A 12,168-nucleotide genomic window follows, 5' to 3' on the forward strand; every position below is an offset into this window, starting at 1 on the left:
GAGTTTTCAAAAGGGCGAGCCCAGCCCTTGCAGCTACCGTACAATGCAAATCTTTAATTTGGTGGTGTTGTTTAGAACAGTAGTTACTGAATAAACTGAAGGAAAGCCTGTGACGTCTCTACTAAGGACTTCATAAAGTTCTTTTTATATAGATATTTTCTCCTAGTATTTAACTTGCCTCAAATGCTTAGTAATAGTACTCCTCCAGTTTACTGGGGGAGTAGAGTGCATGAGTCTTCAGCCTAATATATCATATTTTAGAGAAAAAATATGGTGGTGTAGGGTGTTGTTGTCTTTATTTTGTTTTCAAGTCTTGGTTTCTTGGTATTTCTGAATGTGAAGTTCTTTGTCTTTCACCTCATCCTGCAGATCCTTACTGCTTGTTTCTTCGGTTCTCCACTCTTCAATTTCTGAATCAATGTAATATAGTATAAAATAAAGAATACAAGAGTCAGCTTTCAGCAGGATGTGGGGTGGTGTTCAGAAAATAATCTGTCAAATTACTTGTGGTCTTATTACTTACAGCTTCAGTTGAGATTTACCTTATTTCATTTGGCCAAAAGAAAGAGCTAGAATTATGTGAATGATCAGTCCCACCTAGCAAACAATCAAGTTGATGTATTCTGGAATCAAATACTCTTCAGAAGTGCATACAACAAATTTCATTGTTTTCCTCTAGAAGATCCAGCTAGAATGGTCTTTCAGCTCTTCTATTTTTTCTATAATGTAGGCTTATGTTCACTATTTATTTTCTTTTTCCTGAACTTATATTCTTGCTTATTTGAAGGTCCAGAGGGAGCCAATCTGTTTATCTACCATCTCCCCCAGGAGTTTGGGGATCAGGATCTGCTGCAGATGTTTATGCCATTTGGAAATGTTGTCTCTGCCAAGGTTTTCATTGATAAGCAGACCAATCTAAGCAAGTGTTTTGGTACGTTGGGTCTAACTGTTACCTGTAGACGCATGACTTCTTTCTAGTAATCTCTTTTTCCAGTATATTGTCCAGTTTAGCTTTTACGCCAAGTGATTTTTCCATATCTGTAAACTTAAACCTCAGCTCTTCCAGGTCTTAGCTGAATTTTCCTGATTTTCTTTGTGACTTCTTGCGGTTTCATGCTAATATGCCTCAAAATTTACCATTAGTACCTAAGGTAATTGACTATGAGTGGTGTTTTCAAATTCTAATTATGGTACAGCTCCTCCTCTTCTTGATAGTCTTTTCAAGAACTCTTTACATTGCTGTGTATACTACTTAATACGTTATCATTATGAATTATTTCTACTATTATTTTTATTATTGTTACTATTACGGCTACCAAACATCATAAAAGGTTTGGACTCTCATGCCCGGTAAGTGCTCTGAAGGCCATTTGTAAAGCTTTCTGCTAATTCTGAAATCTTTGCAATTAAGAAGCTATTTCAGCTGTTATTTAGTATGTAATTTTGGTTGCATTCCTTAGCCTAATTTTGCTCTGCCTATTGTGTATTTCGATTGGACTTGCATTGGGGCAGGAATCTTATTTAAAAAAAAAAAATAAAATGTAAATCAACACATTGTGCTATTGTTGCTATTCAGATAAATTATTTCCCGTTGACTGCTGATGTCTGCATTGCTACAGGAGCAAAAGACACATTCTCCTTTGGCTTACATAGCAGAAAACTGCACATGTGGACTGAAAGATTCATAGCTTCATTTTCTCCACAAAACAGCAGTGGGAGCGATTTTAGCATTTTTGTTGTACTATAAACTCACACGCCTGTGATGGTATAAGAGAGATGAACTTTTCTCTGTTGTTTTCAAAGCACTGTACTAACACAATACCCTGTGGCTTTTTAGTATTGAGTAGTCCAAAAGTTGCAGATAAGTTGGTGCTTTCTGAAAGTAAAAAAAAAAAACAAGTACGCCGATCATCAGATTATAGGATGTGCATATGGAGTGATCTCCCCAGGTTTTAATGCCAACCACTGACTGGAGTTAAGAACAGGTTTTTTTTCAAAACCCTGAGAAAGTTCATTTTGAGGATGTTATTTCTCTGAACATCATACAAATTGTCAGAAGCTTAAACATAATATTGGTACAAATACCACACTCACACCACTGTGACAGCTTCTTCACTGACTTAATTGCACAATGGCAACATCATATATTCAGGGAATCATTCAGGTTGGTAAAGATCCTTAAGATCATCGAGTCCACCCATCACCTTACACTATCCACTATCAAGTCCACCACTAAATCATGTCCCTACGTGCCGTATTCTTCACTTTTGTCTCTTTACTGAACTTTCACATACAGATGAACATTTTCCGCGTTTGATTTTCTCCCAGGTGGAAGTTTTTATTAAAAAAATGCATTGATACTTTTTTTTTTCCTCTTGGAATTGTAGGGAATCTTGTTTTACATTTCCTGAGTTTGGTTTATCTTTTACCCAAAGTTCAGTATATCCGAAAACAATACATTGTCATAGAGCTCATAGAAAGATATTTCTATGAATATTCTACACAGTTATCAGTTCTGGAAAATTGCATTTCATGAAAGCCTCTCTCACCTTGTGAGTGTGTTTACAGTTGTGAGTAGCTGCTCTGGACAACTTTGGCACTTTGTGACTGTGTATTTCCCTTTTTCCTCAGGTTTTGTAAGTTATGACAATCCTGTCTCTGCACAGGCTGCCATTCAGTCAATGAACGGCTTTCAGATTGGCATGAAGCGTCTGAAAGTACAGCTCAAGCGCTCTAAGAATGACAGCAAGCCATACTGAGCGCCCCTCCCCTCCGGGACTGGAGTGAGAAGGATCTTTTGGTAAGTTGGAGAGGAGCGCACTTAGTGATTCGAAGCCCTAAGGCTGTGTTTTTACAGTCCTGGAAGCTGATCCATGCCGTTCTATCTGGCACGTCTTCCCCTGAAGACTCGGCTGCAGCCTCTACTGAGAATCCTGCTTCGAATGAAGGACAAGTTTGTGCTTTTGTTTCCAGTGTTTTACTTTGGAGTTTAGGTGCCATATCGCTGAGGTTTTTTTTTTGTTTGTTTTATTTTTTTTCCTTATTTAAGTTTGCTGTGTTTGTAACCAGTGTGTGTTGAGAAGGACCAATGCCAGCTCCTGTGGGGTGGGGAGGTAAGGTCAAAGGGAGCCGCAGAAACTGAAACCACACTGCCTTGGGGTAGAGGAAAAAAAGGGGAAGCAGAACTGACACCACACTGCCATGGGGAGAGGAGGAGGGAAAGCAGAAATTACACTGAACAGCTGATGGAAACAAAGATGGGGAAGGAAAACTGAGTTTATCTAAGTTTGGGTGAGCAAAGAACCAACTCCAAATAGCCTTTGTCATGCCACACCCACTCTTTGACGCTTCCTTTACTGTATGCCATGGTGAGGAATTAATAAATCATCTCTAAAGTGAAGACAGGCTGGAAGGGTGAACACATTAACGAGCCAAAGGAAAACTGCAGTGGTTTTTTGTTTGCTGTATATAAAATAGTGTGTATGTAGCACTGTGAATGTACACAGCACTTTATAAAGTTAGATAATGTCTGCCCAGAAAATTTCACTATTTGCCGCTGAATGTTAATGAGATGCAGTGGATTTCACCATTTTTAAGAGAACTTATCCTTTAACTAGGTTTATTGAGACATGGCGTAGAGTCTGGATGAATACGTCTGAGGCTGGAAACAGGAAACTTTCCATCTCTGATAACCTGCAGAATTTTTTCACCAGCTTTTTTTTTTTTCCCTAACAATTTGTTACATTCTCCATTTCTATGAAGTAATGTCCTTTTCACGGAGTATTACTTTGAATTCATTCTGATAAGCATAATATGTGCTGTTTGTTTCTCTGTTAAAATAACTGTTAAATAGAGATACAAAGCATGGAGTTACCCTAGAACAGCTCTTGAAACTCCTGCTTTGTACATGTTTTTATAGGATTTGCTTTCTTGGTCTTTCTGTTACAAAGATAAGTATCTATTTAAAAAATAATAATAATAATCTGATTTGTGCAGTGACATAGTCTAGTAGATAGGTATTTCTTTATACTGCAGTTTTCCTTTAAGGTTGTGTGTACCAAACATTGAGCCATTCAGTCTTATTCCACCTTCTGCTACCATTATCTTTTATACTGAAGGAAGATTGAACACAACCCTTCAACCAACACAAACTTTTTTTTGTACTCATGAAATTGCTAGTGCATTGCTATAAGGGCCTTATACCCTGGTTTTAGGGGCTCAAAGGACTTTTGACACTCTGGCCTGAGTTGTTTTAAGAAATTAGAGTCCTGTGTTACAACCACCAAAACCCACCTCTGTCACAAGAGAAAGTTTACAATTTCTGTGTGTCTGTAACAAAAATTCCATTTACCTCATATTTTCTCCTCGTCCTTGTTTCCTTTGTATTTCCAGTTGTTGATGCTGTTTCCCAGGGCCTGAGCTATCGCCACAGCTTGGGAGTCAGCTGCTAAATAATGAATATGTGGAGTCAGACGTAGGGTTTGGACTTTCAGTTCTGCTCCAGCAGGAGGAGCACTGAACCCATCAAACCATCGTGTTTATTCTGTGCACTCACAAGCAGTGAGTGGCTATAGAGAATCTCGTGCATTCCCATTCTCAAACCTCAGAAGTACGAGGCCTGACCCATAGCAGAAGAGCCCTTTTCGTTGCTAAAATGGAAATCAGTTAGTTGATGCCTGTAGATACGGATGGCACGTAGGCAAACCTATCAGTATTATTCAAAGTATTTTGTGGTGGCAAAGGTTCAAAGGCCAGATTGCCAAATTTCCCAGTTATGCTGGCATGTGGTACCCTTCAATGTTATTTATTTGGATCTCTCTAAAAACGTAACACTTAAGTGAGCCATGTACACTTGAATTCTACACGATGGGAAAGATGTGTCCTGGTTTTCTGAGAAGAGAGTGTTGGAGTGTGAAGGCCTCCAGGGTGACAATGGGATTTTTTATAAATAATATACTTTAAAAAATTTAAAAAAAAAAAAAAATTAAAAAAGGAAAAAAAAAAAAAAGAAAAAAAAAATAGTTGGGAGCAGCTGCTCCAGGTGCAACCTGCTGTAACCAAGAATGTTGTTTCTATTTTTATAGAAGTTTTATACCGCTCCAGGGTGGAGAGTATTTATTACCTAAATTATTTCACTGGAAAAAATAAAAAAAAAAGGCCAGGGTTTTGTAGAATCCTGAATGTGATTGTTTTACACTCATAACAATGTGCACAATTGAAACTACTGAGTGGCCTGTTTGCAGCCCAGCAACTGCCAAATGGGAGAGATGAATGCTGTGAACCAGTGGAGGAGAGCGCTGTGCTCTGGGGTCTCTACAGTCACTCTTACCTTCTTTGCACCCTGCCCCACTGTGCTGAGAACTTTGTCTCGTTTTTCTTTTAATCTGATGCTCTGGCCTCTTTAGTAGTCATTTCAGTTGCCCAAAATTAGACGTTTTAGCTTTCACATCCTACAGCTTGTCCTCAGTGCTGTGACTTAGAAATCAAGCTGGGCATTGTTGCAGATGATAGGTGCTTAGGAGATTGGCTTTTACTCTGTTTGGTCAGTGACTCCTCCCAGACATAACCACCTTAGACAGGTAACTTGGGCTAGCTCTTGTGCCTTACTGGCATGACTATATTATAAGTATTGCCAAAAAGGAAAAAACAAAAACACACACTAAAAAAAACCAAAAAACTATGCAGGTTAAATTCTAAAATATGCGATCCTCAGTTGGTTTGAATCAATGTAGTTCTGCTTTCTTCAGTAGAGCTGCATCAATTTTCACCAGCTGAAGATGTTGCCCTTCTTCTGTATTTGTTTAAGATTTCCCCTTTTTTGGTGTATCAGTGTATATGTTGCCAAAGTTAATAAATGTATCTAGTTTGTGACTTCAGCAGATTTTTCTCTGATCACAGAACCGGTCAGATAAAGTCCAATATTCCTGTGTCTTTCTGGTGGCTGCTGCTCAATCTAGAGACTTAGGTTCTTGCCTTCCAGTTCCAAGTCAGTTTTCTTCCTCCCTGTCTGTCAGGAAGGAAGGTCTGGGACTGCTGGGAAGGAAGCTTGGGGTCTATTTTATTTTGTCAGATTTTTAATTCCTGTCTTATTCAAGCACAAAACAGATCAATCAGCTCTTGGGACCTGGTAGGGGCAAACTGCCCAAAACAAAGATTAGATTCTGATTAGTATCTGTTGTGAAAGAATATATCAAAATTCTTTGAGCAATGCTTAAAAATAAGGAAATTATCTGCACAGCAACAATTGAGTAATAGTAATTTTAAAAGCATGCTTGTATAGGCCAGGGACAGTGAGACTGGAAGGAATGTTAAAAAGGCATGAGAAACAGAAGTAGCAAAACCATTTGGGGGCAAGCTTGACTCTCTCTTGATAGTATATATTGGAAAGTATCATCAGATGTTTCTTGATTATAATGTGTTCTTGTGTCAGATGCTTTACTCTTGGATAGCTCAGTATAGATCAGATGAATTCAAGTAAACTGTGGAGGGATTGGCTTAATTAGCCACACAGGCAACATTTCTTGAAACTCAAGCCAAAGAATCTGATTTTTCATTTTATTTTTTTAACAGCACAGCCTAGTAAGATTTCTCCTGAAACAGAATTAGGTGTTACCTGTGTCACCAGAAAATACTTAAGTAAGCAGCAAGATGGAAATGTGTCTACTTCTTACATTTGTCTCAGAAGACATTTGATTTTACTAGATATACTGTAATAATATGAAAGCATTATGAATGATTTAAGTCTTAGTCTGATGCTACTTAGTATCTAGTACCACTGCAAATGAATTCATAGATTCTTCTGCCTCATAAACGACCAACAATCCAAAATTAGAAACCCTCTCTATAAATTATTCTTTTCTCTTTTGCAGTACAGTGCTTGCCCTGTTAGAAAATGCCTTTGAGACATAGTCTTTAAATTCGAAGTCTAAGCAGAAGAGAATTGGAATTTCTCTGAAGTATGAGACAATGGCAGTGAATATGTTTTTATATTTTAATGACGAAATAGAATCTACAGCTAGTAAAGTATTTTCTGGAAAATAGGTACCTCAGAAAATTTTTGACCAGCACATAAATCAATAAATGAAAAAGCTTTAAATCTGAATAACAAGTTACACATTGCATCATACAATCAGCTGATCTGTTTCTTGTTAATAATTGTGAGATAGGGAAGGGCAACTGAGCAGAACCCATCTAGTTATGAAGTTGTTTCTAACTATTTTCTTTGGAAGCATCTTAAAAACAAACAAACAAAAACTTGAATAAAGCAAGCTGCAAATGGCGAATGCTGCTATGAACAAGCAAAATGCTTTGAAAGTTTTTTGTTACAGATGCTTAAACATAAGGGTGTTATACATCCCTGAGCATACTTACTGCTAAGTATAAGCTACAGAATGCAGAGTAGTTGCAGTACTTTATCACAGTTGTGAGAATAGAGCAAGGACAAGGTGAAATAACTTTCCCCAAATAAGTGAGTTCTCATTCAGTTTCTCATGTATGTTTCTCTTCTTGTAGGAGAGTCCTTCCTAATAGCTTAATTGGAACCAAGCGACTCTGAGTGCAAATTCTAAGTGAAATATTTGAAAAATGTATTCAGAAAGCCTAAACAAACCACGCTCTCTACTCCTAATGGTGCATGCTGGATGTTGCTTGATTTCTTGCCTTGTAATCTGTCTCATGCCTCAGATCATGAGAAGTTTGTGGTTAGGATTTTAACCCTCGCAGCTAGAGCATTTGTAGAACCGTGGAAATAATTGCAAGAGTTGCTTTGTACTCTGCTGGAGTTTGTTTCAGCTCCACGCAAAGTCCTTTCTCTGAACTGGAAAGTATGAAGAATAAAGTAATTGAGCATTTTTTTGTAAGTAGTCTCACAGTTTTAGTGGACAGTGTACAGCCTTTTGCTTTGGAGCTAGAATACAATCCTTTGTATTTCTGAACATACTGTGAATGCTGTAATATAATATGGAGGTCTCACCATGCACTAGTCTGTAACCTCCAGCTTTGAGAGGTGCTGAGAATAAGGCAGCGTACAGGAGATAGAACAGAGTTCAGGAATGTGGAGAAAAGCCTTGTTTTCTCCCTGCTCTGCTTCTCACCCTCTTCCCAAAATGTTTCTTCTCTTTTTCAGTTCAGAGGTTGAAGGGAGAAAACAAAGGTATATCAAAATTTAAGAATTAACATATCTATAAACCTTATGAAATGTTCAGGAAACGTATTTTTCTATTCATCAAACTGGCAACAGTGACTGTAGAGCTTCTCAGAGCCCAGAATCCCCTCCTTGCGAAGCCAGGGAGCTGGGGGCTGTTTATATAAAAGTCTGGGAAAGGAAGATCCCTGTGCAGGTCTAATGGTTCAGAAAGTGCTCAGCTAGGACAAGTCTTAACTAGCAGTCAAGTCTTAAGAAGTTCTCTAATGTGTAGGGTTTTTGGTTCCACTTACTTGTCTTGTATAATCTTTTTATTTTCCTGTTCCAAACTACTCAACTCCGGTTTCATGGGCTACTGGGGAACGAGAAGGGGCTGTAGCTGAAGGAAAGAATGGATTTCCTGGGCTGCCACACTGCCTATGAACTTCCCATGTTAGGATGCTAGAAAAGTCTCAGCTGTCAAATCACATGTGAATCCCTCCTGAGTCCTCTGTCTTGTCTCTCACAGTCTCAGTCTCTGTGATTGACTGTGAGCACCAGAGCCCTATTTTTTGGAATCTGTCTGCTTGCTCTGTTCTCTTAAACAGAGCTAGTGGAGACCCCAGGCACGGGGCAGGGTGAACACATACTAGTCAGTGTGGCACTAGGCCATGGCATGCGCCACAGAGTGGATGCTGAGGGAAATCGAGGCCTCTGTTTCCATTTAGTTTCTGGCAGTTTGATGTTTACTTGGTGTCCTTCATGTACTTTGACTTTTACTTGTCCATCGTTGGCATGTGCTGCCCTTCCCTGTCAACTCCCTTCCCCAGGAGGTCTCATTGTACAGTGCCCATTCTTGTTCTCTCTCTCCTTGTTTGGATGTACTGCTCTGTGTAACTCAGTGGGTCTCCCTCTTTCTGGTTTGTTTTTTTTCTAGATTCCTGCCGTTTGTTCATCGTTGTGCCTAAAGCATGTCGATGTGGCGTTCAAGTACATCGTCCAAATCCTTGTCTCTTCAGCTTCTCTGATGCTTGAACTCTCACCTTTGACCTTGTGTTGACCTTTGATGCTGATGTGTATTTTTATTATGTTTGTTTCTTTCTTTGTTGGTTTTTTTTTTTTGGTTCTTTTTTTTTTTTTTGTGCTGCCAAATTGGTTTTGCTAGAAAGACTGCTGAAGGGGGAATATTTAAACTTGCATTTGAATATAAAAGAATTTCTATTTTTCTAGACCTTCGTAAGATAACCACTTGATTTTGTGAATCTGATTCTTTGTAATTGTCTTCAGAGCAGCCTTGCTAGCATACCTTGTGGAGTGTTTGTATTTCTGTGAACATACAGCCAATCACTTTCTAGGCTTAGTTTTTTCTGTGTGCTTAGTTTTAAAAACACAGTTTTGAAGATAAAGTCGATTATGTCGCGTGATTCGATTTTTGAGGAGACTTCCTAGTCACATTTTGCTGATCTGGTTTCTGTGCTTGAGGAGACAGCATGTGTTTTTGAGTTCGAACTTGTGACTTGAGTGGCATCAGCAGAAAACACTTGAACTACATTTCCTTCCGACTGTAGCTACGTTTTTGCCCTTACATTCAATGATTTTTTTTATTATTTTTTCCCCCGCTTCCTTGTGTGATTATCAGTCTGCAGTGAAAATTTGATCAAAGTTGATGTTGTATTTTGTTAAGCCCCAGCATGCTTGTTTTTTTCGTAACCACAATCTCCTCAGCAAAATGTGATGTTTTTGTTTTATTCTTTCAAACTGAGATCATGCCCAGAAATGTTTTGCATGTTTCCTGCTGTTTTCTTCACACCCTCCTATATATCACCTTCACCTCTCTGTTTTCTATAGTTTGTGCAAAAACTGAGCAATTTAATGGGTTTCAAAGGTATCCTTTTAAATTGGTGTTTTTGGTATGACAAATATCTAATCAGAAGCCACCTGAGGGCATCTACCTGTGCACTTAGACTGTCTGCCTGACAGAGCACCTGGACCTTGTTCCACCTCCAGCACTGTCAGAGGCTCTTGGGGGCTGGGCTGCACTGTTCCTGTAGTAGGAGTCTTGGTGGAAGGGGATAGCTGGGAAGCAGGAAGATGGGGTAACTTCGTGGTATTTCTGTTTCTAAAGTTCTCTGAAGCTAGGGCTCCTTTAGAACACTCTTTACTAGAACTTCACATAATTCAGGGCACATTTTTATGAAGTCCAGCCTCAGCTTAATACCATCAGTCAGACTCTGGTGGTGGTGGCAGGATCCTGGAAAGATCTAGGGTAGCTCTTGAAATAAAACTATCTGAAATATTCTAGAGAAAGCATTTGTAAACCTAGACGTGCAACTGCTGGCTCTTTTCCCAAGTGACAAGCACAATACGACAGCCTCTGAAGCTGTTACCTGAACAGGGTACCATCCCCAGCTGTCTTCTCAAGGGCCTTAGCTGGGGAATCTCTACGGAGATTTTTTAGTTTTTGTTTAGTTTTTAATTGGGTAATGAGCTGAGCAGTTTTTCTGGCTTGCAGAATGAATGAGAACAGACCACTGCTTTCTGCATGGCAGGCTTCCTCTGACCCTACTGAAGATCTGCACAGGTAGAAGGTGGGAGGTAGCTTCTTGATGAAGGCACCTGAAGGGTGTTTTGCTGTGGTGAAGTTTCAGTCAGAAGTAGAAGAGAGCTAGTGTAGATAACTGAACAGTATAAAATGACAAGAAATGGAATCCCAGGAGAAAGGAGTTTGCTGAGAAAATTAATTATGTTTGATTGGATAGAAATCGTACTTTTGTCCAGTGTTTGGGATAATGAAAATGCAGTGAAGATTCCATCCCAATCCTGAGTTGGCTGAGGATATTATACCATTGATAGCAACTAGTTAGATCTGCGTAGACAGTCTTTAAGCAGCTGAAGGGACAGAACATTTTTGGGATTTGGTACATATACCTGGGAATGAAGTGTGAGGCTGGGTGAGAAAAGGATAGAGACTTGTTTATTTTGAAGGTAGGGTTGTGGGCTGGCTGCTGTTAGTCCCACAGTCTGAATGCACAGGGCTGGGTGTCAGTGGGGACACTGATACCCTGCAGTGTATTGAGTAACTGCCAATACATTTCTGTACATGCGCATTTGGTTCCATAAGGAACTCTGGGGAAACCTGTGGAAAAATGTCTGAAGAAAACCAAAATGCCAAACGTTGGATGTTTCTTTCCTTTCTTATTTCCTTTCCTTCCTTTGGTTGTTTTAATTGTTCTATGGTGGTTTTAATGGATTTGAGACAGTGGAGCAGCAGCTGCCTTTCTGATTTTTGGCTGCTTTTTGTGAATAATTTAAAAAGAAAATTTACATTTTGGAGACAAACCTGTGGGCTTTTTTATTGGTACAAACATTGTATTTAACACTAGGGGTTTTGTACAGTTTTTTGCCTTTTCTACTAGAAAACAATGTAAAGTGATTCACAATGTGACGAGAAAACAAATTGCCACTATGACCAAATGTAGAGTCTGTTCTGCAGTAATGGGATTTAATCAACTCGAAGTCGTGGTTCAGTCATAGAAATGCTTTTCTTTACCTTGTTTGAGCTGTTCCTTTATTTTTCTTGTTTTGATTTGCAAAACAAAATGTCTTTTTGTGTGAAATTGTGTTGTACTCTGTAGAGAATTATGGATTTTACTTCAATGGTTTAAGAAGCAGAGGAGCACGTTTTGCTTTTCTGATGGCAGAGTTTGTGTAGTGGATTTAAAAATGAAAAGATATGTTACAAGTTTGGATCAAGCGAGTACGTGTTAAAGGAATTTTCTTCCTTTTGTGTGTGTGTTGGTTTTCTTTTTTTTTTTCTTTCTTTTTTTTTTTTTGTCCCAAAGGGCAACTTAAAGCTGTTTTAATTGCACAGACACACCGACAATAAGTCATTTTGTATATGCCAAGTGTGGTACCTTCCTTTGTTTATTTGCTATTAAACTGTTTGAGAAGAGTCCCTGTGTGTTGAGTTTGTGTCTTAATTTTGAGGTTCTTTTTGGATCCAGGTGTGGGATGCTGAGGAGAGACGAGAACTGTCTTTCAGTTTC

The 12,168-nt window shown here is 38.9% G+C and overlaps 1 protein-coding gene across 21 annotated transcripts in view; it reads left to right on the forward strand.

Moving 5' to 3' along the window:
• Positions 1 to 12,168, forward strand: part of CELF1 (CUGBP Elav-like family member 1) — a 57,019-nt gene that overhangs the window by 38,973 nt on the left and 5,878 nt on the right. For 18 of the 21 annotated variants that reach the window (XM_015864429.2, XM_015864433.2, XM_015864439.2 and 15 more), the window contains 2 exons: positions 788 to 931; positions 2,632 to 12,074. In XM_015864429.2, the coding sequence (XP_015719915.1) occupies positions 788 to 931; positions 2,632 to 2,759 (272 nt within the window). In that variant the 3' untranslated portion in view covers positions 2,760 to 12,074. Of the gene's footprint in view, positions 1 to 787; positions 932 to 2,631; positions 12,075 to 12,168 lie in introns of those variants that run through there. The other 3 variants (XM_015864424.1, XM_015864425.1, XM_032445111.1) reach the window with 3 other exon arrangements.

The sequence above is a fragment of the Coturnix japonica genome, chromosome 5, assembly GCF_001577835.2.
Source record: "Coturnix japonica isolate 7356 chromosome 5, Coturnix japonica 2.1, whole genome shotgun sequence".
Lineage (NCBI taxonomy): Eukaryota > Metazoa > Chordata > Aves > Galliformes > Phasianidae > Coturnix > Coturnix japonica.